This window comes from Festucalex cinctus, chromosome 9, assembly GCF_051991245.1.
Source record: "Festucalex cinctus isolate MCC-2025b chromosome 9, RoL_Fcin_1.0, whole genome shotgun sequence".
Classification (NCBI taxonomy): domain Eukaryota; kingdom Metazoa; phylum Chordata; class Actinopteri; order Syngnathiformes; family Syngnathidae; genus Festucalex; species Festucalex cinctus.
Genome location: NC_135419.1, coordinates 18,644,620 through 18,671,465, shown reverse-complemented (window position 1 = coordinate 18,671,465; position 26,846 = coordinate 18,644,620). Strand labels below are relative to the sequence as shown.

Genomic DNA, 26,846 nt, shown 5'->3' with positions numbered 1-26,846 from the left:
GTAATGTGGCCCAAATGCCTAAAAATGGGTTTTTGTTTTCACTCGAGCATGCGCAAATAATACCCTGTGGGCCGTGGCATTACGTGAAGGTATGCTAACTTTGTAGCATGTAGCCTACAAGTACGTTTGAACATATTTGTGAGTACGTTCAAACGTATTTTTGAGTACGTTCGAATGTATTTGCGACTATGCTCGAACACATTGGAACACACATTTGCGAGTATGTTCGAACATATTTCAATACGTTCGAACATATTTGCGAGTATGTTCGAACATACTCGCCAGCCAAAAATGTTTACTCCACATTGGCAGCTCTACGCTTCCGTAATAATTATAAAAGTTTTAAGGCTGGAAAACCCTTTACCACACAATTTGTACACTTTTCATCTTCATATTCTCACATTTCTCTCGTTTAAACACTCAAAGTTCAAACTTTCATAAAAATAAAAAATGGTACATTAGGCTATTAAAAAAAAGCATGTCAAATTGCACTAAAAAATTTTTTTTTTTTAAAGTGTTATAGTGGGGGAATACTGTATAGCTAAAGTTGATTAATATTAGTAGTGTCAACAATGAATGGAGTGTTTTTTGTTTTTTTTAAACCATGAGTTTGAAATAATGTTTTCATGGTAGAAAGTCACCTTGGTCTTCATTCTGCTCCTAATCTGATCGGCGTCTGCACCATCTTCTAAATTCCTGGTTGAGGTCATTGTTTGTGAGCGCTTACGGAGGTTTGGCTTATGTCCTGCACTTTTTCCCCCTTTTTTTTTTTGGCTCGCTCGGTCCTCCCTCCCGAGTTGTTTGCGGCTTTTTAAGAGGCAAGCGCATTTCACAGCTCGGCCAACAGACGAGACGAGACACTCGCAATCGCATTCTTGCAGAAGGTGAGTCCAATTACATGATTTTTAGGCTAAATTTGTCCCAGTGACGCGACAGCTACACCTTCTAGCTTATATTGTTTGTCTTAATTGTGGAACAACAAGTGATGCACTGTCCGTTGTAATGTTCATCCTCCTCAGACGTCCATTTATGAAACTGTCATCATTCACGGTTTGTTTACATTTCTAAAATAGCCCAGACATAAATAATGTCATATATAATGAGACAGAAGGAATTTATTACATTTGCAAAGGCATCAACTTGTCAATCTTTGTGCAAACCCAAATGAAAGAAGAATGAATTCAAATGAAATGCCACAGAAATATTTGGAAGACAATTCAGATTTTGTGGGGGATGAGAAAATTGTTTAAGCCGAAGTCCAAATTGAAAAGTTGAAAATAGTGTTGCATCAACTTGACTCCCCCCACCAAGTTTTTGGTTATTGTTATTATTTTTTGTTGTTGTTCAATTACATGAAACAGAGATAAAGAAAAAAAAACTACAATAAACTATTTGAACTTCATAGGTTGATTTTGTTTTAATTCCCTAGGATTTTTAAATTCAATGTTTGCATTTTGAGATTTCAAAGATTTTATTTTTTTAAATAATATTTTAATGAAAAATATTGAAGACAATTTAAACATACTGTATGGGGTAATACTTTTCTAGCTTATTTATTTATTTATTTATTTAGAAATCAATCCAAAAGGTCAGGGCCATTTCGAGTATAAACTGTTCCCAATGATGTTTTTATTTTTTTTTTTTTTTTTTATTCTTAATTTTTTTTTTTTTATGTTTCTGCTACCCTGAACAAGATAAACAGTGTTGAAAACAGACACACAGATGTTTATATTTTAAAATAAAGCAATCGAAACCAAAGGGTTAAATATTTTTAAGTCAATACTGGACTATATATATTAAGTGTATGTAGCATCAAATTGTATATCAGTTTTTTGCATAAAGGAGGAATTCAGGCCAGATCCAGTAGGTGGCACTGTGGTTAAAGAAGCCCATTACAGTACATTATTTATTCTCATCTAGTTGTAATTGAATGACAAAATGAAAGTGTATAAAATAAATTTTTATGATACTTTTTCTTGCATTTGGAATATATTTTCCTTGTTCCTGCCATGTGCCCTTGTCCTTTTTATGCTGTGTAGGTCAGGGGATCAATTTTTAATACCGTACTGTATGTTTTGCTACTATGTGGCCTGGCTGCGCGCAGGTGTCGCCTCCCTTCTCCTTTTTGGGCCTCTCCCAAACCAACCGTATGATGTCATCGTGTACGAGAGCCGCTGCTCCCTCTCCGCGATGACATCATCCGCCTTTTTGAACCCAGAAAATATTTCCCAGGCCTTCTCAACTGTGCACAAAAGAAACAGATATGAGTCTCGCCACCAACTTGGTGGATTTTTGGTCTTGGAAATAGCATCAAAATACTGTGTTTTTGTTGAAATGAAGCTCTTCATCTCACTTCAACATATGGTACCAAGATGGCGGCAAAGCACTACTTTCAAAAAGCTCCTCAACTCACGTCAACCCAGTTCCTTTGCATAAAGATGGCAACAAAGCACTGCTTTTGTCTAAATGAAGCTTCTCAACTCACTTCAACATAGTTCCTTGCCATTAAGATGCCGCAAAACGGCGGCCAAGCACTACTGTTGTCTAAATGAAGCTTTCAAACGCATTATAGCATACTTCCGAGGCACCAAGTAGCTGCAAGATGGTGGCAAAGCACTACTTTTTTCGAAATGAAGGTCCTTCATCAGGAGTTCTTTGGCATATCAAGTGTGCCTTCATCATTCGAACTAAGCGGACCTCCTGAGGGGAACCCTAACGATGATGTGACCTGTGATGTAAACGAGTTGAGCACGAGACAACTTTTTTGTAGCGCGCAGCTTTTTTGATTGTATGAACGTGAAACAAAATCATATGGACGTGTGCAGTCAAGCCTTGCAGTGGCTCATGGCATAAGCACAGGCGACTAAATTAGAGCGCTTTTATCTGCTTGTGTGTGCGTGTTGACAGACTGGTTGCCCTGGCGGCCTCGAGTGCGTACATACCGCATCCTGCATGTGTGACCTTTACTTCACGAGTGTGCGTGCGAGTGTGAGAGTGAGTCATTGCCGCCCTGCTAGTGATAATGCAGCACAGTCTGCCACTGCTCTGTCCGCACCCTAACACAATATTGAGGATGCAGACTGACATTTTCTCGGGGAGGGTAATGTTGACGATTAGCCACATTTCCTGTTTTTGCAGATACAGATACTTTAAAAAAACAAAAAAACAAAAACAAAAACAAAAACGGCAACCTAGAATCATGTGATTTTAACTAACCAATCAAAACACCAGAAAAGGATAGAAAAGTTGAAAAATGGGGGTGGGTGTATTATGCTATATTATATAAAAAAAACTATTATAAAAATATATTTAAAAAAAAACAAAAAAGAAAAAAGGTCCCTGGGGCTCTTTTTTTTCTTCTTCTTTTTCTTTTTTTTGTGCTTTGAACACACTTAAGCTTAAAGCTTTTTTCTTGAATATGTTTTCTTTTAAAGGGATACTTGACTCCTGAATATGTTTTCTTTTAAAGGGATACTTGACTCATTGAACAATTTTCAGCAGTGAAACATTAATATTTTGTCCAGAATTAATTTAATAACTTCATTATTTTTCATGTACAATTAATATCTTTAAAAGTTATTTTTCTACTTGCTGTCGACTGATGGTGATGACGACATCACCTGTGCTGAGGAAGTAGGTAACGGCCAATCACAGCTCACCTGTTCTCTGGGTTTGGTCAGTTAACTGAGCCATGATTGGTCGTTACCTACTTCCTCAGCACAGATGATGTCATCATCAGTCGACAGCAAGAAAACAAAAATACTTTTTAAAAGGTACAAATTGTACATGGAAATTATGTAGTTATCCAATTCATTATAGACAAAATATGAACTTTTTATTGCTGAAAATGGCTCAATGAGTCAAGTATCTCTTTAATTTATGGGTGCTATTAAACTAAGAGCAACTATAGTTACCTAAAATTTTAAAGCCTAACTGGTTTAAAAATGAAATAATTCCAGTAATTGAAATAAAATGAATGAATAATTTTTTAGTCCAAATCACCTCAATGCAACACTAAAAACATATTTTGCTGTATTTTGTAAGCTGACTCCAACTACACTACTGTAACTTCTCACACAACCATAAATCTAACTTTCATATATGTGCTTTCATTATGATATTAAGTGTATGACTCACTGTACAGGGGGGGAAAAAAAAAATCCATATATCAACCATTGTTTTTAATTTGATCCCATTTCCTGCCGTCATCAGTTTGGTATTTCATGTAAACCACATTTAAAACGCAGACGTGACCGCGCCACAATAGAAAAGGTCAAACAACAAAAGAGGAGGAAAAGTGATTGATCGCTTCTGATAAGCAACGTAAACATCGATTAAAATGTTCTCCCAAAAAAATGTGTGGGAGTTGTTGGAAAACAAACTTGAAAAGCGACAAATAGAAATTTTATGTGCTTTGTGATTGAAACCAGATGATCCTCCGAAACATTCACGCACATGCACACAAGTTCACGACATTTTGTAAAGAACGTTGTCTGCTTTCATTTGAATAAAATATCACACAGCTATTTCGTACAGTCAGTGAATGCATCACAAAGCAAGTACACAGATCTATTTTTTTCCCCCCAGGGTTAGAGGTCACTCAACATCCATAGGCCCACCTAATGATGAAAAATCGAGCACATCTGTCACATGACAGATCGCATCGCACTTCTGAACCCAAATACAGTTAATGCGCGTTTAACATTCCCCCAACTGATGGCCTTGAAAATTACTGAGAAAATGTTTACAACACCAAAATAAACTTCAAAAGCCAACGCTCCACTTAATTCCCTCGTGAGTCATCAGGACGAATTGTGATCCTGACGCACTCCAGCCGGCACAGACAAAACATTCAATGGCACGAGGGGTGGGGGTCTTTGGGAGTATCTGTTGTCCTTGTGGCTCCGCCATCATTCAGAAGCTCTTTTTTTTTTTTTTTTAAATCCTATTTTTAACATGCGGAATCTAATCTCCATCGCCTAATCTATCCTGCCTTATTCTCCAAGGCCTAAAAAGGAGGCGAAGGTTGGATTTGGACAGGGTGGTGGTCTCGGGTGGGTGTATGCAAGGGTGTATATACGGACTTAAGCACATGTGGGCTCCAACCTCTCGTCCCGCATCCTCCATCTTTTGTTTCCGCATCTGCTACTGATCCAGAAGGCCAGCAACATGACTTTCTACAAGCTCACAGGTACGATCACCACGACACATATTGGTTTGAAGGTAAAACAATTGCCATTTTGGATAGCAGCAAACGAAGCATAATACAGGATATTGCGCAGTTTGGCTGTTAAAGTGTCAAGTTGGTGCTGAGTGGCAAGCATTCGCGCCATGTCGTTCGAATGCTTTGCTCTCTCCATGCTAAGTCGTAGCCAGATTATTTAGTTACACTTCATGTGCATGCTGAGAGACAAGCATTCAAACAGGTGCTAATGTGCGTCAACATTGACAGCGTTTTATGCCAACGCCGAGACAAGCATTCACACTTGAGGTTTTTACAATAATGAGCAGTTATCGCCATCATGACAATTTCAATTACTATAGTCAATTTGACAGCTACAAAAAAAAAAGGATGAATTGGTGTGTCTGTGTTCGCTTTAGAGCCAGATAAAAAACATCCTTGGTCTGATGTGGGGTTCAAAGGTCACATTTGACTTTATGAACTGCTTTCAGTTTGAGAGCTTCAGAATAAGTCTTTTTTTTGTTTTTGTCTTGGTTGAGCTTCAATCTGATTTTTGCCATTCATGACTTAAAGGGATACCTGACTCATTTAGCCATTTTCAGAAGTGAAAAGTTAATATTTTGTCTATAATTAATGTGGTAACGTCATTATTTTTCATGTACAATTAATACCTTTAAAAAGTCACTTTTGTACTAGCTGTCGACTGATGTGACCTCACCTGTGCTGAGGAAGTAGGTAATGACCAATCATGGCAGTTTACTGACGAAACTCAGAAAACAGGTGAGCCATCCTCAGCACAGGTGATATCATCAGTCGACAGAAAGTAGTAAAATTACTTTTTAAAAGGTATTAATTGTACATGAAAAATTATGACGTAATCAAATTTATTCGGTACAAAACATTAACTTTTCACCGCCGAAAAGTGTTCAATGAGTCAAGTATCCCTTTAATGTCTGAAATACAGTTAAAAAGAACTGGACCTATAATTGAGCCTTGAGGGACTCTGGGATTCACTTCTTATCTTGGAAATGAAATTTCATTCACTAAAAAGGACTTAATGAATGTGAATGCTGAGGGAAAAGTTGCCATCAATACTATATTTTGTCCATATTATTTAACTGTGAATGCTGAGAGAGATAAGCATTTAACCAAATGTGTTTTGACAATATTTTGTGTACATGCTGAAAGACAGTCTATGATTCTTTCAAGGAGTCAAATGTTGGATGCTTGGAGACAAGCCTTTACACACTGAAAAGCATTCCGACTACCTTCCTGTTTATTTTGTACAAATGCTGAGTGACAAGCACTTGTAATCTCTCTACATTTAGTGAGCGTGAGTATTCAACAAAGACTTTTTAATAATTGCATAAATTCAGAGACAATTTTGGTTCCCGTTAGTAAGCAACATGCTCTGTAAATGGATCAAAAGATAATGAGAATGCTGAAAGACAAGCATTCAGGCCTATATTATACTCTAGCCAAAAAAATTGTTGTAAACACAAAGTGACCAGCATTTACAGCACTAATAGTTAATAATAAAACTTTTTAGCCAAGCAAGTCTCAAGTCCAAAAATTTAATCCACTGATCCGAATATATGGCTGGATAACCGATAGCCCATAAAAGTCATTGAAGCGACAGGGCGACCATCTTGCTCCTCCCATCTCGCGAGTGCCTAGGACAGGGGTGTCCAAACTTTTTACTTAGAGGGCCATATACAGAAACTCAGAAGCACATAATGTTATGAAGAGAAGTTGTGTTTAGTCCTAAAGAATGTACAAATAATTTATTTGTGCTTTTGCATATTTAGAAAAATATTACAGTATATAAACCATTTTATTTGTAATATGGCAGTAGGGTTATTATAATTCTGGAATTTTAAATTTTAGCTATTTTTTATTAGTTTTCAGGGTGATTGTTAGTTTTTATTAGTTTTAGTTAAATGCTTAATTTTAGTATAATTTTAGTTAGTTTCAGTACTAGTATTAGGGTTTTGTTTTGTTTTGTTTTTTAAATGTGCATTACTTGTGGGCAAGATTTAAAAAACACTGTGGGAGCGACGTCATCTGACGGTGCTTTTCTATTGGGTGCTGCTAGATGACGTCCTTCTGTGTGACATACATTCCAACGTCATTATTCCGGTTGATATAAAAAATAAATCTACTAAAAATCACACCAAAGACTAAAACAAAGGACATTTTTGCTATAATTATAGTTTTAGTTAGTTTTGTAAACATAAAATGTAACTTCAGTTAGTTTTCGCTTTTTAAAAAGCATTTTCGTTTGTTTTTTATTTCGTTAATGAAATTGTTTTTTGAAATTTAGTTTTAGTTATTTCGTTAGTTTTAGCTAACTAAAACAACACCTGTGTTTTTCGACACCCTCCCTTCTTACTTTGACCATCTCCAAACATTTTTGTTTTTATTTTATTTGAACTGAGTCAAATGCCATTTATAGCATATGTCGCGGGCCACTAAAAATGGACGGTGGGCCGAAAATGGCCCCCGGGCCATAGTTCGGACACCACTGTCCTAGGCTGGTCAACGGCTGACTAATCAAAAGGCCACAACATCATACGCAAATCCACTATGTATTTTCATGTATAGTACCCGTACTAGCAGAACAAACACCATAACAAGGGTGTTTCGGTAGCTGATAAATAAAAGTGTGTTTTGTAGATAATGTCAACTTCCGCTTACCCGCAGGACTTAAATCGGGAAATATGTCCTGATCGACTCTCCAATTAAAGGGTTAGAAATTCCCCTTTTTCCTCACCAGCTCTAAGGCGTCAGCGTGAGGAGACGGGAATTAAATAAGCCGATATATCAAAGTGGATTCACCTAGGTTTGTTCACTGTCATCTTATCATGAGGCCAATCCGTTTTCATACACCTATCAATCCTGAGTGAGTAACCACACACACAGAGCCCAGGAATGCTAGCATGTACACCTCACTTCATTGGCAGCTCCACTTCTCTGAGTTGTTTGCATTTGTTATTGACCTAGTAATTTAATAATCCTTGTTAGGATCATACGGATTTGTTACATATCAAGCAGGAGTATTTGACTTATATTAATACAGATGGAAGCATTGGTTAGAGGTTATTCAAATGCACTTACCTTCCTCCAAACGTCCGTTACTGTTGTCCGTCTTGGAAAAAATAATGAGGTGGACTCATAAAATGTCCGGAATAAATAAAATAAAATCAAAAAAAATAATGAGGGCTCATCAAACGTCCCAAATAAAATCATAAACAAACATTAGGGTCTTATAAAACGACCAAAGAATAAAAATAAATCATAAACAAATAAAAAGGTCTTATAGAACGACCAAATTATAAAAATAAAATCATAAACAAATGAGAAGGTCTTATAGAACGACCAAATTATAAAAATAAAATCATAAACAAATGAAAAGGTCTTATAGAACGACCGGACTTATTAAAACGTCCAAAAGGAATAAAACCAAAAATAAATAAAATAAAGTTTGAAACAAAACAATAAAATGATTGATTCAAAAATTATCTTTTGAACAATTTTATTGACAATAATAAGATAACCGATATGAATCATAAAAATCACATTTAATGATAAAACTTTAAATCAATCAAAATAAAATAAAATAAAATAAAATAAAATAAAACAAAATAAAACAGGAGATTAGGAATAATATAACCTTTTACAATAAGCTTTACAAGATTGATCATTCCTCGGAAAAGCTTAAGACCTGATTGACAATAAGATGTTTTTGGCTGAAAATAATTTTGAAGATATGAGAGTGTATTAAATGGCCCCCACCCTAACACGCGATTAGTCATTCATATCTTCCTATTATACATCATTATTGCTAAAAGATTTGTACATTACCAATCATTGAAGAAAGGGTCCAACCACGGCTTAATCCCAGTCCTTCGTAAAAATCCAAAGTCCAGGCAGGCAGTTATATTCCATCTTCGAGAATGCACTCTATACAGACACATCGCAGGGTGAAAAGGGGGCCTAGCTCAGAGTTGGTGACGGCCTTTTATACTCTTGGGCCACACCACTGACTCCTTCCGGTGAATGTCTCTCCGCGCACCTTCTCATATCAAAGCGCACTTGCTGGAACTCATTTTCAGTAATCTTCCACCGACGTGCCATGAAGATGAGTCATGATGAGGTCATACATTCCTTACAAATGTGTCATGGATACACAGCGTTGCATGATGAGTCATACATGAAAATATGTCAAGGTCTTCAGCTCTATTCGACAAATGATGAACGTTAAAATCAATAAAATCATATATATATTAATTAAGCAAGCATGAATAACATATGTATACATTGCATGTTAAATCCCAAATTCTCTCAGCTTGAATTTAACAGGTTAATTCTAATCTCTGTTGCACATCTTGTATATATCTTTGTTAAATCAAACAATACATACGGACAATCTTTTCAATGCAGTTACAGCAATATTATCAGCGATAAAAGACAGTATCGCTTATAAATGAAAGAAAAGAAAAAGAAAGACAGAAAAACTTCATAGTTGGCTTTCAATGTGTTACAAACGTTGATCCAAAAATCAGGTTAACAATTATCGAATATAGATTGTGTTGTGTATTATTATTTAATTCAGGATATCATTTATTTATATTTAATTTGTATCTTATATAGAATGTCCGGGCAATGCTGAGTGGGTGGCTTAGTTGTACAGGTTTGGCGGCATCTGGTGGTTACTTTGAGGAATTACACCCAGAGGCCAAAGAATGATTCAGTCCTACAGACACCTATTGGTCTCTAACTAAGAATTGAGTCTAGCCCATTAATTTGCTATCTCATTTTACATGATATGGCGTTTCATCTGACCCTGCTCAATCTACTCAATTCAACACCCCCTCCTAGAGATCAATGGTGTCCAAACTGATCAACCTCAAAAGCCCCCAGCTCCAACCCGTCACCTGCATTCAACCCCCTTGTGTCCTCCGGCAACGGAGACACCGGGGATTCAGAAGGCAAGGAGTCGGACGGAGGATCAGTAAGAGGAGACCACAGGCCCAGTTCACCTATCATCAGGGAGGGAGATGACCCCGTTCCACCCCCATCCTCGCCTTGCACACCCTCCAGGTCATCAGTGGTCGATGTAACCGTGGGGGAGGGTGATCTCAACAGTGGCACAACCTTACCAACTGGAACATCCTGTCGGGCGGCTCTGGGTTCCCCAGGCTCGTCAACCCGGTCCAGGAAGGGCGAGGAGGGCGTTACAGGCTCGTAGGGCCACTCATCCTGATTGGATCCGACCTGTCTCAAAGGAGTGGCGGCTACACAGAAGCCAGCCAATGTGTTGAATGTCAAGCGCCGAGCACCGTCAGGCAGGCGCCATATCATGCGCATTAAAGGGAAAGTTCTCCCAATGAATTCACCCTCAACGTTAAAATAATAACGTATCTCTTTCAAGCGACTTTGAACCAAACCTTCCAACTTACTTGAGCCCGCGAAGTCAGCAAAGCCAGGCCATATCCAGGAATCACACTGGATATCAATGAAAAAATCACTGACGAAATTTAGAAAAAGCCCGTCTGGTATGAGCCACATTTCTCTACCCTCATCCACTGCGGGCAACGGATAGCAGCAGTGTCCATAGAAAGCGTCCCCCACCACCCAAGCGGACGTGAGGAGATCACTTCCACAGAAGACACACCGCGGCTGATCCTGGTTATCCTGTTAAACACACCTCCAAAATTCGACAATTCTTAGACCTGGGGGAAACCTAAAATATTGCGGCTCCCAATATATACATTCTAATCTTAGTCTAAGTTTCCATCCGCATCTACTCCATCAATGCGGAACACCTCTACTACGGGAGAGCGAGAGTGTGGTCGCTCTTCCGAGTAGCGGAACCTCTTGGCGGGAGAGTAAAAAAACATAGATAATACCCAAATTACTAAAACCAAGTGGTCGACCAGACATAATCAAAGGAGAATTAAAATTATTCCCCACACTACTAACTTAGTTGTTTGCTATATCCGAGACAACAATAAAAAAGCCATGTTATAAAAATTATCCAATATTCCACTTCATTACTCACGTTTTGAAGGGCGCCTGGTCTTCCAATAATACCTTTACCCAAAGCATTACAAGCCATGGTTAGTTGTTGGTTACTGTTCCGCCAAAAGATTTCAGTGAGAAGTGAGGAAGTCAGGGCTAGGGCGTCTTATCTATAATTGGATCGATCCCGCCCTTTTCTGAAGCCCATCCCCACTTCTCAATAATTTCCCCTTAGTCGGCCCCCCCATTTTTTCTGCAGCTCGTTGGCCAATAACTGAGCTTTAACCTTATTTGGTGAGGTTTTCTCTTTATAATTTCGGTGGGTAGATAATGCCAAAATCCCTCTTTTGATAACTGCGACAGCTATAACTGCTGACAAAACAATTCCTGACACTAGCAGGAACCATAGTCCTACATCATATAACAAACCATACAGCCCTGTACTTATCCCAATAATCGCCGTCCCTGCTACATCTTCTACAACTTCCCCGGCTGTAGTGGCCACAGTTTTTACTACACCTTTTATTGCCAATCCTATTCTCTCATACCAAATACATACATGTTCTCCCTTATGATCATATTCGTCCCTGTGTCCACAATGCAGCCATCTTTCAGCAGGTTCGTGGCATGTGCCAGGGCCATAAATTTTATTAAATCCCAGCCAATCAAACCCTATAACTATATCCCCTTTACAAAGGGTCTTCCTAAATGCGTGACCTTCTAAGATCTGCATAATAGAGTCAGGAGGCTTGGGGATCATTCTTAATCCTACCATTTTGGATAAGTCATGATCTTTGTCCCATCGCGTACAATATTCTCTACCCGCAGCTTGACTCCGGATCCATTGATTACTGTTATCCTTGATCCATACTGCCCCCTCATAGTTGGCATAATTCTCATCGCGATAACATACATTACAAAAATTCTGAAATCGGGAGACTTTATAACAGGGTATACGTGCTAATACAATTGTGCATTCATTAAAATTTTCCACGGACTCTCCCCCCTTACACAACATTTCCCATGGTCTTGGATTAGCATATAAGGCTGGTCTTTCAATGTCAGGCCAAATATCGTTCTCTTTAGAGTACACCGTCGCTATATATTGATATTTAATCCAATAATTCTCCGACTCTCCTAAGCAAGGTATCACATCCTGAACCATCTCATCTTTATTGAGCCCCCACCACGTCTTACTCTCATCTCTCGTGTGTCCTTCTTTCCATGCTTGTAGCACTCCTTTAATCGTTAGGTTTGTGTTCAACCCTGTACAATTATATATCCAATGAGTCAAAGGTGGTGTTCCTATCTCCACCAAGGGGCATCGTGGTGAAATTCCACTTATCCACTCCTTCCTATGCAATCTGTTATACATTCTCAATGCTACACATTGGTCAATTTTATCAAAATCCCCTTTTGGGACATTATATAAATCATCCGGTGTAGGAATACGTTGAGCCCACATCCGTGCCCATACTACTTTTAACACATTTATTCCCAAAGTTTTATTAAAGGTTGATTTCAATATATATGTATCTCTTTTCCATATCCATGGAAAGGAATCATTTAGCCATACTTCATGTTTCACTTCTATTTTCTCTTGATCTAATGCATTTCCGGCATATAATCTAATAAAGTGACTCAGGATTAACCTTACATCACGCCTAAGCCCTATATCGGAGGGTGTAATTATATTACCCTCATCTGCATAACAAAACATATGATAGGGCTCAAAACAATATTTCATCATATTCCAATCACAATGGCTATTATTATACGACTGGGCCTTTTCTAACATTAACTTGCATCCTGGCCGTCGCGTTATTACTAATTTTTTCTGTGATATTGGTACAGGCTTTTTAAATTTTGCAAACCTACGTAACTTAAGAAATTTAGGTGACCTACCTGACGATGAAGCAGGAGTACCTGGCAAGTAATCAGTGGTCCCGTTGGTCCCTGGCTCCTCGCACCGAAAGGTTATACAGTTCCAACATCGTTCCCATGCCGGGCGAAATTCGGTACAGGTGTCATTCCGTGGGGCCGCCGGGTAGGTAAAGTCAGAGGCGTCATGGTCTGTCTTCAACCAGTATCCACCTGTTGCATCTGGCAGTCTTGCACAATATTCGTTGAAGTACCAAGCAGGTTCTTCCTTCCCGATCTGGACCCAGTTCTTTCTGATGATTCTTTGTTCTTGCTTCTCCAGACATAACAAGGTAATATTGACTGTGAAGTCGCTTGTTGTGTTATCAACTCGTAGAATCACTGGATGTGCACACTTGCTTTTTGATTTCGCAGGATATATAATACTTCTTCTCAAGACCTCTAGGGTTTCATTATAATATGTGCTGTTAAAGGTGCGAAGATAGGAATTTATTACTGCTATCTTCTCCCTTCTCCATTCTACCCCACAGGGTTTTTCCTCGCCAGCACCGCAGGCTCCCTTCTTCCTTCTCCATTCTTCACAAACATGCTTCACTTCCACCTTCCAACACGTCTGATTGGTTATTTTAGTGGTGCCATGCCGTATTTCTACTAGGTCGAGGGGATTAATCGGGGCTGTGCTAGCGATGCTAGATTTTTGTTTCATCAAATAATATATCAAAAATATTACCATAAAACAAAGTTTGATAGTTATCAAAACCTTTCCATACCTCCAATTTTGTCGCTGGCGGTTGATAGCTTTAAGTTGTTCATCAACTGTGTCCGGTGGGTCTTCTAGCTTAGTACTAGAGCTTAGCTCTAGTATTACTAGCTTGCTACAACCTTGCTCTTCCTCCATCTCGTAGCTCCGTTTCATGCTTTCTTCTTTTGGTCTTGTCCTTTAAGGACTGTTGCGTTTTAACATCTCATTAGCTCCTCCTCCTTTTCTTGGGGGTTGGCCTTCATTACACAATTATCTTATCTTTTTACAAAAACTTATTTTATTTTAAAATAGGCGGGGTTTTTTTTTTTTTTTCCCTTCTTAATTTATTGATAATCAATCTTCCTAGCTTTTTTGATCTTTTGACCACTTATCTTCATCATGTCTGGCCCTTCCCTCCATTCCGCCTTTGACCTCGTGGCTGGAGTTTCCAATACTTTACCCATCTCCATCCGTTCCTCCTTGGAAAAAATGGAATGAGGGGCCCTTCTACACTTTCTCACCAATTCTTTCCATCTAGGTGATCTATACTCACATGGATTTGCCTTGTTAAAACTAGGACATCCACGTAGCGACCGATGCACTCGGCGGTCGCCAACTACATGTCCTTCACCGGTACAACCCGGGTATGGACATCCTTGCCACCATTTTTTCTCTGGGCGACTTTTATAGTCAGATTTTCCCCTGACATGGGTCACTCGCTCTTGCCCGAGCCTTCCCTCACTTAATGAATTCGCATTAAGTTTTTCTAGCTTTTCTGTGGCCACCTGGGCTAATGCCATCATCTTCTCATTACCACTAGGCCTTATTTTTTCACTCTTTTCATCTCTATAGGTTCTACCACTATACATTCTTATCTGTGCACTACTATGGCACTCCCTATAAAAAGTACATTTGGGGTGAAGCCGCTTGGCCTCCTCCTCCGTACTCATCGACACTTCCATTCCCAATGAGTATATACCCTCATAAGGTTTCATGGCCATCATTATTTTTACTTTTATCCAGTATCCTGTGTCCGACCTCGTATCTTGTTGAGGCGACACCACTGGACTCACCCTTACTACTGCTGTTTTAGCCTTATATTCCATTTTATCCAATGTAGCGTACATTAACACATTACTACTACACATACTACTAATATTTATTACCCTTTCTTGTGGGACGTCAGGTAATGTTTCCATCGGAATATCCCCTCGGGCTAACACACCATTGATTACTGTGGCCCAGGGCACCCCTGGTTCAACTACACACTTAGGTTCAACATATATTAGAGTTGGCGTCGCCTCCGAGCCAACAATAAGCGGAGCCGGGCGATACTCACCTCCTTCTGGCGGCCAGTTGTTGTAAAGCAGCGCCTGAAATCTTGAGTCGCACGTCCTCTCGTTTATCTCCATCGGCCAATAGGTCAGCAAATCGGAACTCAGCGACTTTATCGGGGTTTCCGCTCTAGTTAGCTGCCACCCTTCGGCTTCCCCAGCTCTTATCAGTGAACCTCTTTCCATTCTCATCCAACAATGTTGACAATACAATACCTTCTCTCCATCCCACATACATTTACAATACTGTGCATCTGTATTCTCTTGCGGGGCTAAATCCCACTGAACATGCACTTTTATTCTAGGTAGGCTCTTTATTCTACAATACCCACACACCTGTATTTCAAGCACCTTAGCCGGGCCTATTTTACTCAGGTCTGGCTTAAAGCCATCTACCCAATACTTATTGGCTATATTCCACTGTTCCCTCGACTCCTCGTTTCCACTGCAAATTACACAGGTCGAGACAGCCGGTTGCCAACTAAAATCTTCCACTCTATTACTAATATATCCTCTCACTGCATTCATCCAAAGATTAAATGCCTTACCAACCATTATTTCCTTTTCAGTCCTCCGCACGATGACAGCTCCTTTCACCATAACGAGCTTGACAAAGGGCGGAGTGGCTTGTTCCATCTTTTAATTATTTGTCTTACTCCTTAGCTTTAGGCTGAATTAACTGGCATTGGTTTTAGCTGCTCTACCCCTTGGAGTCCCTTCTTTTTTAATCGCACTGTATTTCTGTCTAAAACTTCTTCAATGATGTCAGATTGGTCATACTTTGCTTTTACTGCCTGGCTATCAGATGGACCATGAGATTTTATCCACACTCTCTGTCCTACCTGAAATGGGCACTTTCCCTTCTGAGTGTTTTCTGTACTTTGCATTCGTCCTACTTCAGGAGCGACAAAGGGGCGCTGGTTTAACTCCTCTGAAGGGGAAGGTCTATCTGCTCTGCTCCTCCCATTCAAGTCCTTGACCAGCTCCACCAATTTTTCACTCCATTCTTTTCCATTAGCATTTTTCCCGAGCCAACTTTTAACTAGGCCAATGGTTCGTTCAGCCACGCCATTAGCTTGAGGGGTGTAAGGCGGAGAGTAAGTCCTTATTATTCCCCACTTTTGACACCACCTGTCTATTGTAGCGTTTTTGAAATGAGTTCCATTGTCAGTTCTTAACTCTCTCGGTATGCCTAACCACATACAACCCTCTTCCAGTGTTTTTAGTACGCTATTAGCATTCGCATTACGTACCGCTTTTAATCCAAAATGTCCTGACATCGAATCTACAAGCACAACAAGATACTTCTCACCTTTAGTGCCGTTTACTCCCATGGGGCCTGCTACGTCCATGCAAACTGATGCCCATGGAACAGTGCTTTTAATCGTCAATCCGTCCACTCGTTGCCCTCGGCGTCCTGCATTATACTTATTACACAACTCGCAATTTCGTATAACTGAACGGATTTTCTTTTCTGGGATCCAAAGTTCCAGTTTCTCCAGCTTTCTTTTTGTGGGCAAGGCACCTCCGTGGCCTAGCGCTTCATGTACGGCCTTAGTCACCTCACACACAAACTCATCTGGGACCACTTTTCCTCCTTTGGGAGTATTGTCCCATTTTTCTGCTCCTACAATTACCAATCTTCTCTCTTGGACGTATTTATCTATTTCATCATTTCCTCTCCAGTGAGCCCCCTCCTTGACGTGGGCTTTCTGGTGAACAACATCGATAGTCATATTTAACCTTAACTCGGCTATTTTCTTCCATAACTCAGCATGAGCAATTTCTTTACTCCTCGCTCCTTCAAACCCATTTTCTTCCCAAATGGATAAGTCCTCTTTGAGCGCCTGGGCGCAATAGTGACTATCGGTTATAAGTCTTACTCGACTCACGTGTAATCTTATGGCCTCTAACAATCCTTCTAACACCGCTGTAGCCTCTCCTGCTTGGGCACTACCAGGAGTCTGACCTTTTCGGCGGCATATCTCTTTACCACTACTGTTGCTATGCCCATTATTTTGGGAAATTCACTCACGAACACTCCTGTTTCCTTCACCGACCTTTCCACCTCAGCTGCGAGGTCGGCAAGACGGATTGAAGGGTTGTTTACTTCCAGGTGCCTTCTTGCTCCTGGTGGCCATCGATCTACACCCTCGCCCAGTAGCATAACCACTACTGGTATATCTGGTTGTTCTAGAGGCTGGGGTGCAGGCATTAACCCTGCTACCCCCTCTGTAGGGCTGGGGGGCTTTCCCCTCCCATTTCTTCCTATTATTCTTTCCATTACTTCACTAGCGTGTTCTATAGCCCGCTTTGCTTTCTTATTGTAGGAGTGGAGCTATCTATTTCCGAAGCCTTCCCCGCGCGCTTTGGGTTCAGGGACGTACTTTAGCTCCTGGTTACTCAGCTCCGTACCCATGTACGTTGCCTCTACTGCTATCAGGACTACCGACTTCGAGTTTTTCCTACCTTTACTCGTCGGCGGATGTCCTCTCTCAAACGGTGGGGTGTGTTGTCCTTTCAGGTCGGTTGTAATCCTTCCCGCTTCTCTTCTCCGGGATCTGGATGTCTTCTTGTTCCTGGACACGTCTGCTAGGAACCGAAAAAGGCTGCCTCCACTAGAACATTAGTCTAGTGGAAACTCCTACCTTTCCTCCTTGGTTCTCGACGACTTTCTTCTTGTGCCAATGGACACTCCTGTCAAAACCGAAAAAGGCTGCTTCCACTAGAACATTAGTCTAGTGGAAACTCCTACCTTTTCTCCTCGGTTCTCGACAACTTTCTTCTTGTGCCAATGGACACTCCTGTCGGGAACCGAAAACTTAAAAGTTTTTCAAAAACTCCAGGAGAAAAGGCAAGCGACCGGGAATCAGGGTTAGGTTTGCAGCGTCAGCCTCTGACACTGAGTCCGCTATCCAAGATAAGGGACTATAAATATCTTCAGGCACCCCGCAATAACTAAGCAAAGAGTATGGTAGTTTTGCTACATACGGATACCTATGATAACAAACAAATAAAATAGGCAACCGCACCCAATATGGAAGGCCTAAATACCGTAGACCATAGTTTATCATCACACTACTAAAGGAGACTGCTTCTCCTCAAGCAGCTCTCCACTACTAACTCTAACTGTTCAAGCCCTCCTCCTCTTTGTGGGCGGGCTTGAACCACCCCTTGACTCAGCCCCTCCCTCAGGAATGCGCGGCGCAGCGCGCTCTACCAAGTACACTATCAGTACCTTCACAGCCGACCAAAACAGCAGGTCGCTGTAAAAGCCCATTCACTTTGAATGGCTCTCTCACACTCAGCCTCTGTTTGAGTGTAAGTCTCCTGGGGGGGCCAGTCACCGTTTCATTAACACAAAATAGTACAATCAACTTCAACTCAAAAATCACACTAGATTTTCACAATTAAAGAAGCTCTTTTCCATGAAACACTATTCATCAAAGAGACTATTTTGTGTTAGCTCAGGGTCGTATGACATGACAATTTATCAGCGAGTTCGCTATCAGCTCCAAGCACTGTGCCCTCCGCTCAGAGCCGCACTTACTCGGGTTCCTGTTTTGGGCCTCGATCGATCCCGATTTTGACAAAAATGAGTCAATCGAGCCCCACGTCTGGGCGCCACATGTCAACTTCCGCTTACCCGCAGGACTTAAATCGGGAAATATGTCCTGATCGACTCTCCAATTAAAGGGTTAGAAATTCCCCTTTTTCCTCACCAGCTCTAAGGCGTCAGCGTGAGGAGACGGGAATTAAATAAGCCGATATATCAAAGTGGATTCACCTAGGTTTGTTCACTGTCATCTTATCATGAGGCCAATCCGTTTTCATACACCTATCAATCCTGAGTGAGTAACCACACACACAGAGCCCAGGAATGCTAGCATGTACACCTCACTTCATTGGCAGCTCCACTTCTCTGAGTTGTTTGCATTTGTTATTGACCTAGTAATTTAATAATCCTTGTTAGGATCATACGGATTTGTTACATATCAAGCAGGAGTATTTGACTTATATTAATACAGATGGAAGCATTGGTTAGAGGTTATTCAAATGCACTTACCTTCCTCCAAACGTCCGTTACTGTTGTCCGTCTTGGAAAAAATAATGAGGTGGACTCATAAAATGTCCGGAATAAATAAAATAAAATCAAAAAAAATAATGAGGGCTCATCAAACGTCCCAAATAAAATCATAAACAAACATTAGGGTCTTATAAAACGACCAAAGAATAAAAATAAATCATAAACAAATAAAAAGGTCTTATAGAACGACCAAATTATAAAAATAAAATCATAAACAAATGAGAAGGTCTTATAGAACGACCAAATTATAAAAATAAAATCATAAACAAATGAAAAGGTCTTATAGAACGACCGGACTTATTAAAACGTCCAAAAGGAATAAAACCAAAAATAAATAAAATAAAGTTTGAAACAAAACAATAAAATGATTGATTCAAAAATTATCTTTTGAACAATTTTATTGACAATAATAAGATAACCGATATGAATCATAAAAATCACATTTAATGATAAAACTTTAAATCAATCAAAATAAAATAAAATAAAATAAAATAAAATAAAACAAAATAAAACAGGAGATTAGGAATAATATAACCTTTTACAATAAGCTTTACAAGATTGATCATTCCTCGGAAAAGCTTAAGACCTGATTGACAATAAGATGTTTTTGGCTGAAAATAATTTTGAAGATATGAGAGTGTATTAAATGGCCCCCACCCTAACACGCGATTAGTCATTCATATCTTCCTATTATACATCATTATTGCTAAAAGATTTGTACATTACCAATCATTGAAGAAAGGGTCCAACCACGGCTTAATCCCAGTCCTTCGTAAAAATCCAAAGTCCAGGCAGGCAGTTATATTCCATCTTCGAGAATGCACTCTATACAGACACATCGCAGGGTGAAAAGGGGGCCTAGCTCAGAGTTGGTGACGGCCTTTTATACTCTTGGGCCACACCACTGACTCCTTCCGGTGAATGTCTCTCCGCGCACCTTCTCATATCAAAGCGCACTTGCTGGAACTCATTTTCAGTAATCTTCCACCGACGTGCCATGAAGATGAGTCATGATGAGGTCATACATTCCTTACAAATGTGTCATGGATACACAGCGTTGCATGATGAGTCATACATGAAAATATGTCAAGGTCTTCAGCTCTATTCGACAAATGATGAACGTTAAAATCAATAAAATCATATATATATTAATTAAGCAAGCATGAATAACATATGTATACATTGCATGTTAAATCCCAAATTCTCTCAGCTTGAATTTAACAGGTTAATTCTAATCTCTGTTGCACATCTTGTATATATCTTTGTTAAATCAAACAATACATACGGACAATCTTTTCAATGCAGTTACAGCAATATTATCAGCGATAAAAGACAGTATCGCTTATAAATGAAAGAAAAGAAAAAGAAAGACAGAAAAACTTCATAGTTGGCTTTCAATGTGTTACAAACGTTGATCCAAAAATCAGGTTAACAATTATCGAATATAGATTGTGTTGTGTATTATTATTTAATTCAGGATATCATTTATTTATATTTAATTTGTATCTTATATAGAATGTCCGGGCAATGCTGAGTGGGTGGCTTAGTTGTACAGGTTTGGCGGCATCTGGTGGTTACTTTGAGGAATTACACCCAGAGGCCAAAGAATGATTCAGTCCTACAGACACCTATTGGTCTCTAACTAAGAATTGAGTCTAGCCCATTAATTTGCTATCTCATTTTACATGATATGGCGTTTCATCTGACCCTGCTCAATCTACTCAATTCAACAATAACAATGCGAACTAAGTCCAATTATTAAGTAACTATATGAGCAGCGCCCTCCTTCAATGCGCCAACATAACAAGGCACCACAGAAGTCCATGAGTAACTCACTCACCATAATGCCCCATTTAGATGCAGAGCCAGCCATCATGCGTGGGAATCATCCGTAGCTGTTGGTCCACGTACGTTACTTTTTCTTCTTGGTCATAGGCTCCTGTGTAGTCTCATCACAGGGCTTTTTCTCTGTTGCAAGGAAACATTCCAAATATGTCTGTTCTTTACTCATTTTGCTAACTTGTCGATTACCATCAGCGCTACGCGACTGAGATAGATAGCATCTTGACATGCCTCAAAAGTCCGTCGTAAAAAAAAAATCCAGTCACTTTTCAAAATAAAACATTTTAAAGCCTCAGCTATTCAATTAACCCGAAGTACAGTAAAAAAAAAAATATATTCTTTCAAGTTTCAAACTGTGTGGCCCGGACCAAAGTGGCCCACGGCCGGTGGTTGGGGACCACTGTAATAAAAGAAATGCGATCCGAGCTGAGGGATGAGCGAGGCCACGCCTACACGGTGATCTTTCTAAAGAAATATCTGGGCCCCCGCATGGGCTCAACATTTCTCACAAAAAAAAAAAGAAAAAAAAAAAAGAAAAAAGGTCCAATGGTGGCAGGGATGCAATGACATCCCAAAAAAACTCCAAAGGTCAACTCCCCTGCGGTGGAACATTCCAGCTCTATCACCCTCACTCATGTTTGTAAACACACACACACACACACACACACACACACACACACTCCTACATATCCAGTATGCCAGCACACACACAGGCACAGAAGGCCCAACATTGCGCTGTTGTGGCTCACGCCTCAAAGTGTTCAACCCCCCCCCCTTTCTCCCCCAAGCGGCTCATCTTCTTGTACACATGTAGTGGCGGTCAGCTGTCCACATTTGGTGACAAAGATGAAAGGCCAAGCAAGTACTGGACTTGTCCCCAGTGGAAGCACAATAGCCAGAGGAGGCTTAGTGGGCCACAAATAGAACTTGGACTTTAGAAAAGAGCCACTGTGATTTGTTGCCCGATGACGCTGACGACTGATTTGGGGTCTGTGACTACGTCCTCAAGTCACCCGCTTTATCCCCTGGACACAGCTGCACATTGATAGCATTCGCCCAACACACCTCTACACACATGCAAACAGACTCCATACACAAATACACACCAATACAAAATATTAGGGGTGTGAAAATTAGATTAGTGCGTTCATTTTGAGTTAATTTAAAAGTTTCTTTAACACCACTAGTTTTTTAATGCGTGATTAATGAGCTTGGAAAGCCTACAGTCACAACACAGCAGACATGTCTACGTCAAAATTTAGCAGTAATAAATTCAATAATAATGCATATATTTGTGCAGACTAGGGTCAAGTTGTATTTTACAAATTTGAAATAATGTGCAGAATCACAAGTTACTTCATGTTAAAGATTAGATAGCTCTTAATATGAAAAGAAAACTGCACTGAGCTGTCACCAATGTCTTCCAAATGCAATTATGCCATCTAGTGGTAGAAAAATGACCTCAACACAAATCAATATTACACTCGTTTTTAACTTGAACTCAATTTTCTGAATTATTATGAAAGTAATGTAGCAAAGACCATTTTGAATCGCCTGCAAAATATAGACACACATGCACACAGTGGCTGCCAGATATTTGCATGTCCCCATGCTTACCAAGCCCAAATGTCATGACCTCTGACCCTTGGCACGCAGTTACAGCTCTAAGTGGTTTAAACTGAAATGAAGCGCCATTATGAATCACTTTTGTCCGATTAAGACGTCACCACACAGAATCTTTTCCATATTGGTCTGTCTGCATTCCTGCGATGGAATGGCGATAACAAAAGCAGATCGTCAATAACAAGTCGTCTGCCTTGACTGGGGAGCAACGACCCCCGGGGGACATCTGAGTGGGTATGAGGGGGTTTTGATGGAATTTTGGCATGGACAGTTGGCTAAAAGTCACTTTTGGTTTTGCCTGCCTAAGATTGATATCAGCGATCAAAAAAGGGATTTTCAGTAGACGAAAGGGCGGCCACGGCAATCACATACCAGGCAGACTACAAACCAGAACAACAACAATTGATCAGCAACAATTGGTCCATATATTTGTGTTTGATTTAGCGGCACATAACCCCGTGCATTGACCACTGCCTTCCGAAGGTGTACATATGGCGAGTGCCTCCTCCCGGCAATTCGCAAATTTATCACCAAATACAAACACCACAAATAAGCAACTTTGCCTTTCAAAGAGGCTTCTGGTCTCCCCCAGCGTGATCCGACACGAAGAAGAAGTGACGTTGCACTGTTTTTTTTTTGTGGCAGGTCCCAGGAGCTACCTGACCTCCACCATGACGGATCGCTTCGACTGCTTCTACTGCCGCGACAACCTGCACGGCAAGAAGTACATCCAGAAGGACGACAAGCACGTGTGCCCCAAGTGCTTCGACAAAGTCTGCGCCAACACCTGCGCCGAGTGCAGGCGGCCCATCGGTGTCGATGCCAAGGTCAGAGAGCAACACACATGCGCGAGTGTGCGCAAAAATGTTTGTAAACAGAACTGGTGAGTGAGAGCTTTTTATATGCGAGAGTTTTTTTGTTTTGTTTTTTTTGGCATGTGAGAGGTTTTTGGGTGTATGTGAAATATATTTTTTCCCTTTTTTGGTGTGGGTGCTTTTTTTCCTCAAAGTTTTTTTTTGATTATTATTATTTATTTTTTTATTTTTTTAATTAAAGTATATTTTGCTGTACTGTATCTGAGAGGCTTTTTGATGCTTGAGTTTTTGGGGTGCCCAAAAGCGTGGGGGCTTTTTATGTGAGTGGAGTTTTTTTTTTGTGAATTAAAGTTTTTGTTTCAGTAAGTATGAAAGCTTTCTGGTGTACAACATATGAGTGAAACTATTTTTTTGTGTACTAGATACACGCGGGTTTTTGGGGTAAGTATGGGAATTTTTGTATGAGTGGAGTTATTTGGTGTGTAAGACGTTTTTGGTGAAAGCAAACTTTTTTTCTAGCGTGTGTGAATATTTGAGTGAGAGTGAGATTGTGTGAGAGATTTTTAATTGATTAATAAGTTTCTGTGTGAGATTTTTCAGTTGAGTTTATGGTGACTCAAGAGTTTTTGTAAAAGTGAAAGGTTTGTGTTGAGGTGAGTTTTTTTTGGTGAGTATGAGACTCAAGTCTGAGAGGTCATTTAGGTGTGTGTGTGGAAACATTTTTAGCATGTGTTTTTTTGTGGTTTACAAAAAGTATTTACCTGAGAATGAGTTTTTAGAATGTGTGTTTTTTGTAAATGTGAACAACGTGAACATTTTTGTTATGTGAAAATTTTTAATGTGTGAATGTTTTTGTTGTGAGAGATCCTTTTTGGGGAGACGTGTGAGGTTTAAGAAAGCCAGTGGTAAAAGCAAAAAATAAAAAATAAAATAAATTATATTAGTACACACACACACACACACACATATATATATATATATATATATATATATATATATATATATATATATATATATATATATATATATATATATATATATATATATATATATATATACATATATACATATATACACACATATATATATATATACATATATACATATATACATATATACACACATATATATATATATATATATATATATATATATATATATATATATATATATATGAAAAGGTACACCCACATCCACTGGCCTTGACCGACACCTCCATTCATTCGCGTTCAGGAGCTGACCCACAAGAACCGCCACTGGCACGAGGGCTGCTTCTGTTGCGCCAGGTGTTCCAAGTCTCTGGTCAGCGAGCAATTCTGCGCCCGCGACGACGGCAAGATAATGTGCGGCAAGTGCAGCTCGTGCACGGACGGCAACCGCTGCCAGGGATGCTACAAGGTGGTCTTGCCAGGTGAGACATGTCCACATGCCCCTTTTCTTATACTAGCATTTCATTTCAAGTCTAAGCTTTGAAGACTTTTGGTGAGAGATTTGGGGCTCGCCAATCACTAGGCAAAACAAACTATATTTAACTAATTCACAGTAAAAGAAAAAAAAAAAAAAAGTGTATTTGACGTGTATAGCCGTCAATGGCAGTGAATGTATTCAAGATGAAATGCAAACACGCGGGCATTTTTGGACATCTCAAGTGAAACGAAGCATGTGTGTGCGGCAGGCGCCAAAAACGTGGAGTACAAGAAGAAGCTGTGGCATGAGGAGTGCTTCACCTGCTTCGAGTGCAAGCAGCCAATCCGCACGCAGAGCTTCCTGACCAAGGGCGATGACATCTACTGTAACACCTGCCATGAAAAGAAGTTCGCCAAGACGTGCTTCCGCTGTAAGCAGGTACGTTCAGCCAACATTTCCTGGCGGGATAGGAAGAAGGCGGTGTCAAGCTTAAGGTCTGCGGGAAGATCCTCCTGATTGTCTTAAAATAATGAATATGGAATACTAAAAAGCATGCATTGACCATAGACTACACTTGTGAACGGTGCGATCATTTCCCAGCCTATCACCTCCGGTGGGATCAGCTACCAGGAGCATCCCTGGCACTCCGAGTGTTTCGTGTGCACCACCTGCCGCAAGCCCCTGACGGGCACTCGTTTCACCCCGCACGAGGACGGCTTCTACTGCGTCAACTGCTACCGGAGCGACGTGGCCAAGAAGTGCCACGGCTGCAAGAACCCCATCACAGGTCAGACCGCAACATCTACTCAACTCAAGTTTATTTATATAGCGCTTTCAAACAGCCTGAACTGTCACAAAGCGCTTTTCAGAACACAAAATACCCAAACATACAAACATTAACACCAATACAATCACAACAAATCAACATTCTTCCATCCCTACATACGCTTTGATGTTTGAAGCAGTTTTTAGATGAAAGAGGACAGAATCAGTCTCCTTTCAGCAGTTGATCAGAGACGTGATCTCAGCATGCATGACGTCACACACGTTTGCTACAAGCCAAGTGATCAACATCACGTGTCACAAATAAAACAGCTAGACTTTCCTTACCGTCTTGTCTTTTACGACGACAATATAACTTTTATTGATCAATAAAACCTGTGACTGTCCCCGACGTGAATGATTCAATCAACCACGGTAAACTTCAATAATGGTAAATATTTTTCAACGATCCATGCGTGTCCGCAGGGTTCGGCCGCGGAACCAACGTGGTTAACTACGAGGCCTTCTCCTGGCACGAGTATTGCTTCAAGTGCTACAAGTGCTGCCAGACCTTGGCCAACAAGCGCTTTGTCATGACCGGGGAAAACATCTACTGCATCAACTGTTGTAAGCTGTAAGATGGCTTTCAAGGTGGTACTCCCTCTGAAAAGATTAGCAAACAAAAAAAGTGGAATCAGGGGGTGCAAAATTTAAGAAGGGTAATTCCAGTTTATCTGACACTACAATAATGCTTAAAATCCATTAATCGATACTATACCTGTAATCAGTTTTGAAAATATTAGTTGGATAGTCAGCATAACAGAAAAAATATAAACCACATTTGAATAAATAAGGTTTTGTGTGTATATTTTCTATTATAGTAACATGCAAGCAGTATTTTACATCAGGTGTTGCTTTCAAAATACAGAACACGGTTGTCCATGCCCGCTTAACATGCATACAAGCTTTGATGAATGAGCTGCCTTTTTTGAATGTGGTGTCCCCCCCCCCCCCCCCCCCCCCCCTTCGAGTGATTTGAAAATGTAGCACTTAAAGCTCAAATACAAGCAGCTTATGTATTCAAGACTTTTGAATTGAAGTTGGAAAAAAAATGCATAAGAACGAATAAAGGCTTTGCAATCTCAAG

At 40.1% G+C, this 26,846-nt stretch overlaps 1 protein-coding gene and 1 long non-coding RNA gene across 3 annotated transcripts in view; one reads left to right on the top strand and one right to left on the bottom strand.

The window, feature by feature from the left end:
• The window catches only part of LOC144025989 (uncharacterized), a 38,045-nt gene extending 16,570 nt beyond the window's left edge, over positions 1–21,475 (bottom strand). The window contains exon 1 of the long non-coding RNA XR_013285017.1: positions 21,091–21,475. This is a non-coding gene — a long non-coding RNA (uncharacterized LOC144025989). The remainder of the gene's footprint in view (positions 1–21,090) is intronic.
• Positions 769–26,845, top strand: fhl1a (four and a half LIM domains 1a). 2 transcript variants are annotated; one of them, XM_077532433.1, is made up of 6 exons: positions 769–884; positions 23,361–23,542; positions 24,764–24,941; positions 25,206–25,375; positions 25,538–25,724; positions 26,186–26,845. In XM_077532433.1, exons 2-6 carry the CDS (start codon positions 23,387–23,389, stop codon positions 26,335–26,337), a joined length of 843 nt encoding a protein of 280 aa, XP_077388559.1. In that variant the 5' UTR covers positions 769–884; positions 23,361–23,386; the 3' UTR covers positions 26,338–26,845. The 2 variants fall into 2 exon arrangements, with proteins under 2 accessions (XP_077388559.1, XP_077388558.1); XM_077532432.1 differs by lacking the exon at positions 769–884 and adding an exon at positions 5,077–5,191.
• Position 26,846: the final 1 nt, after the last annotated feature.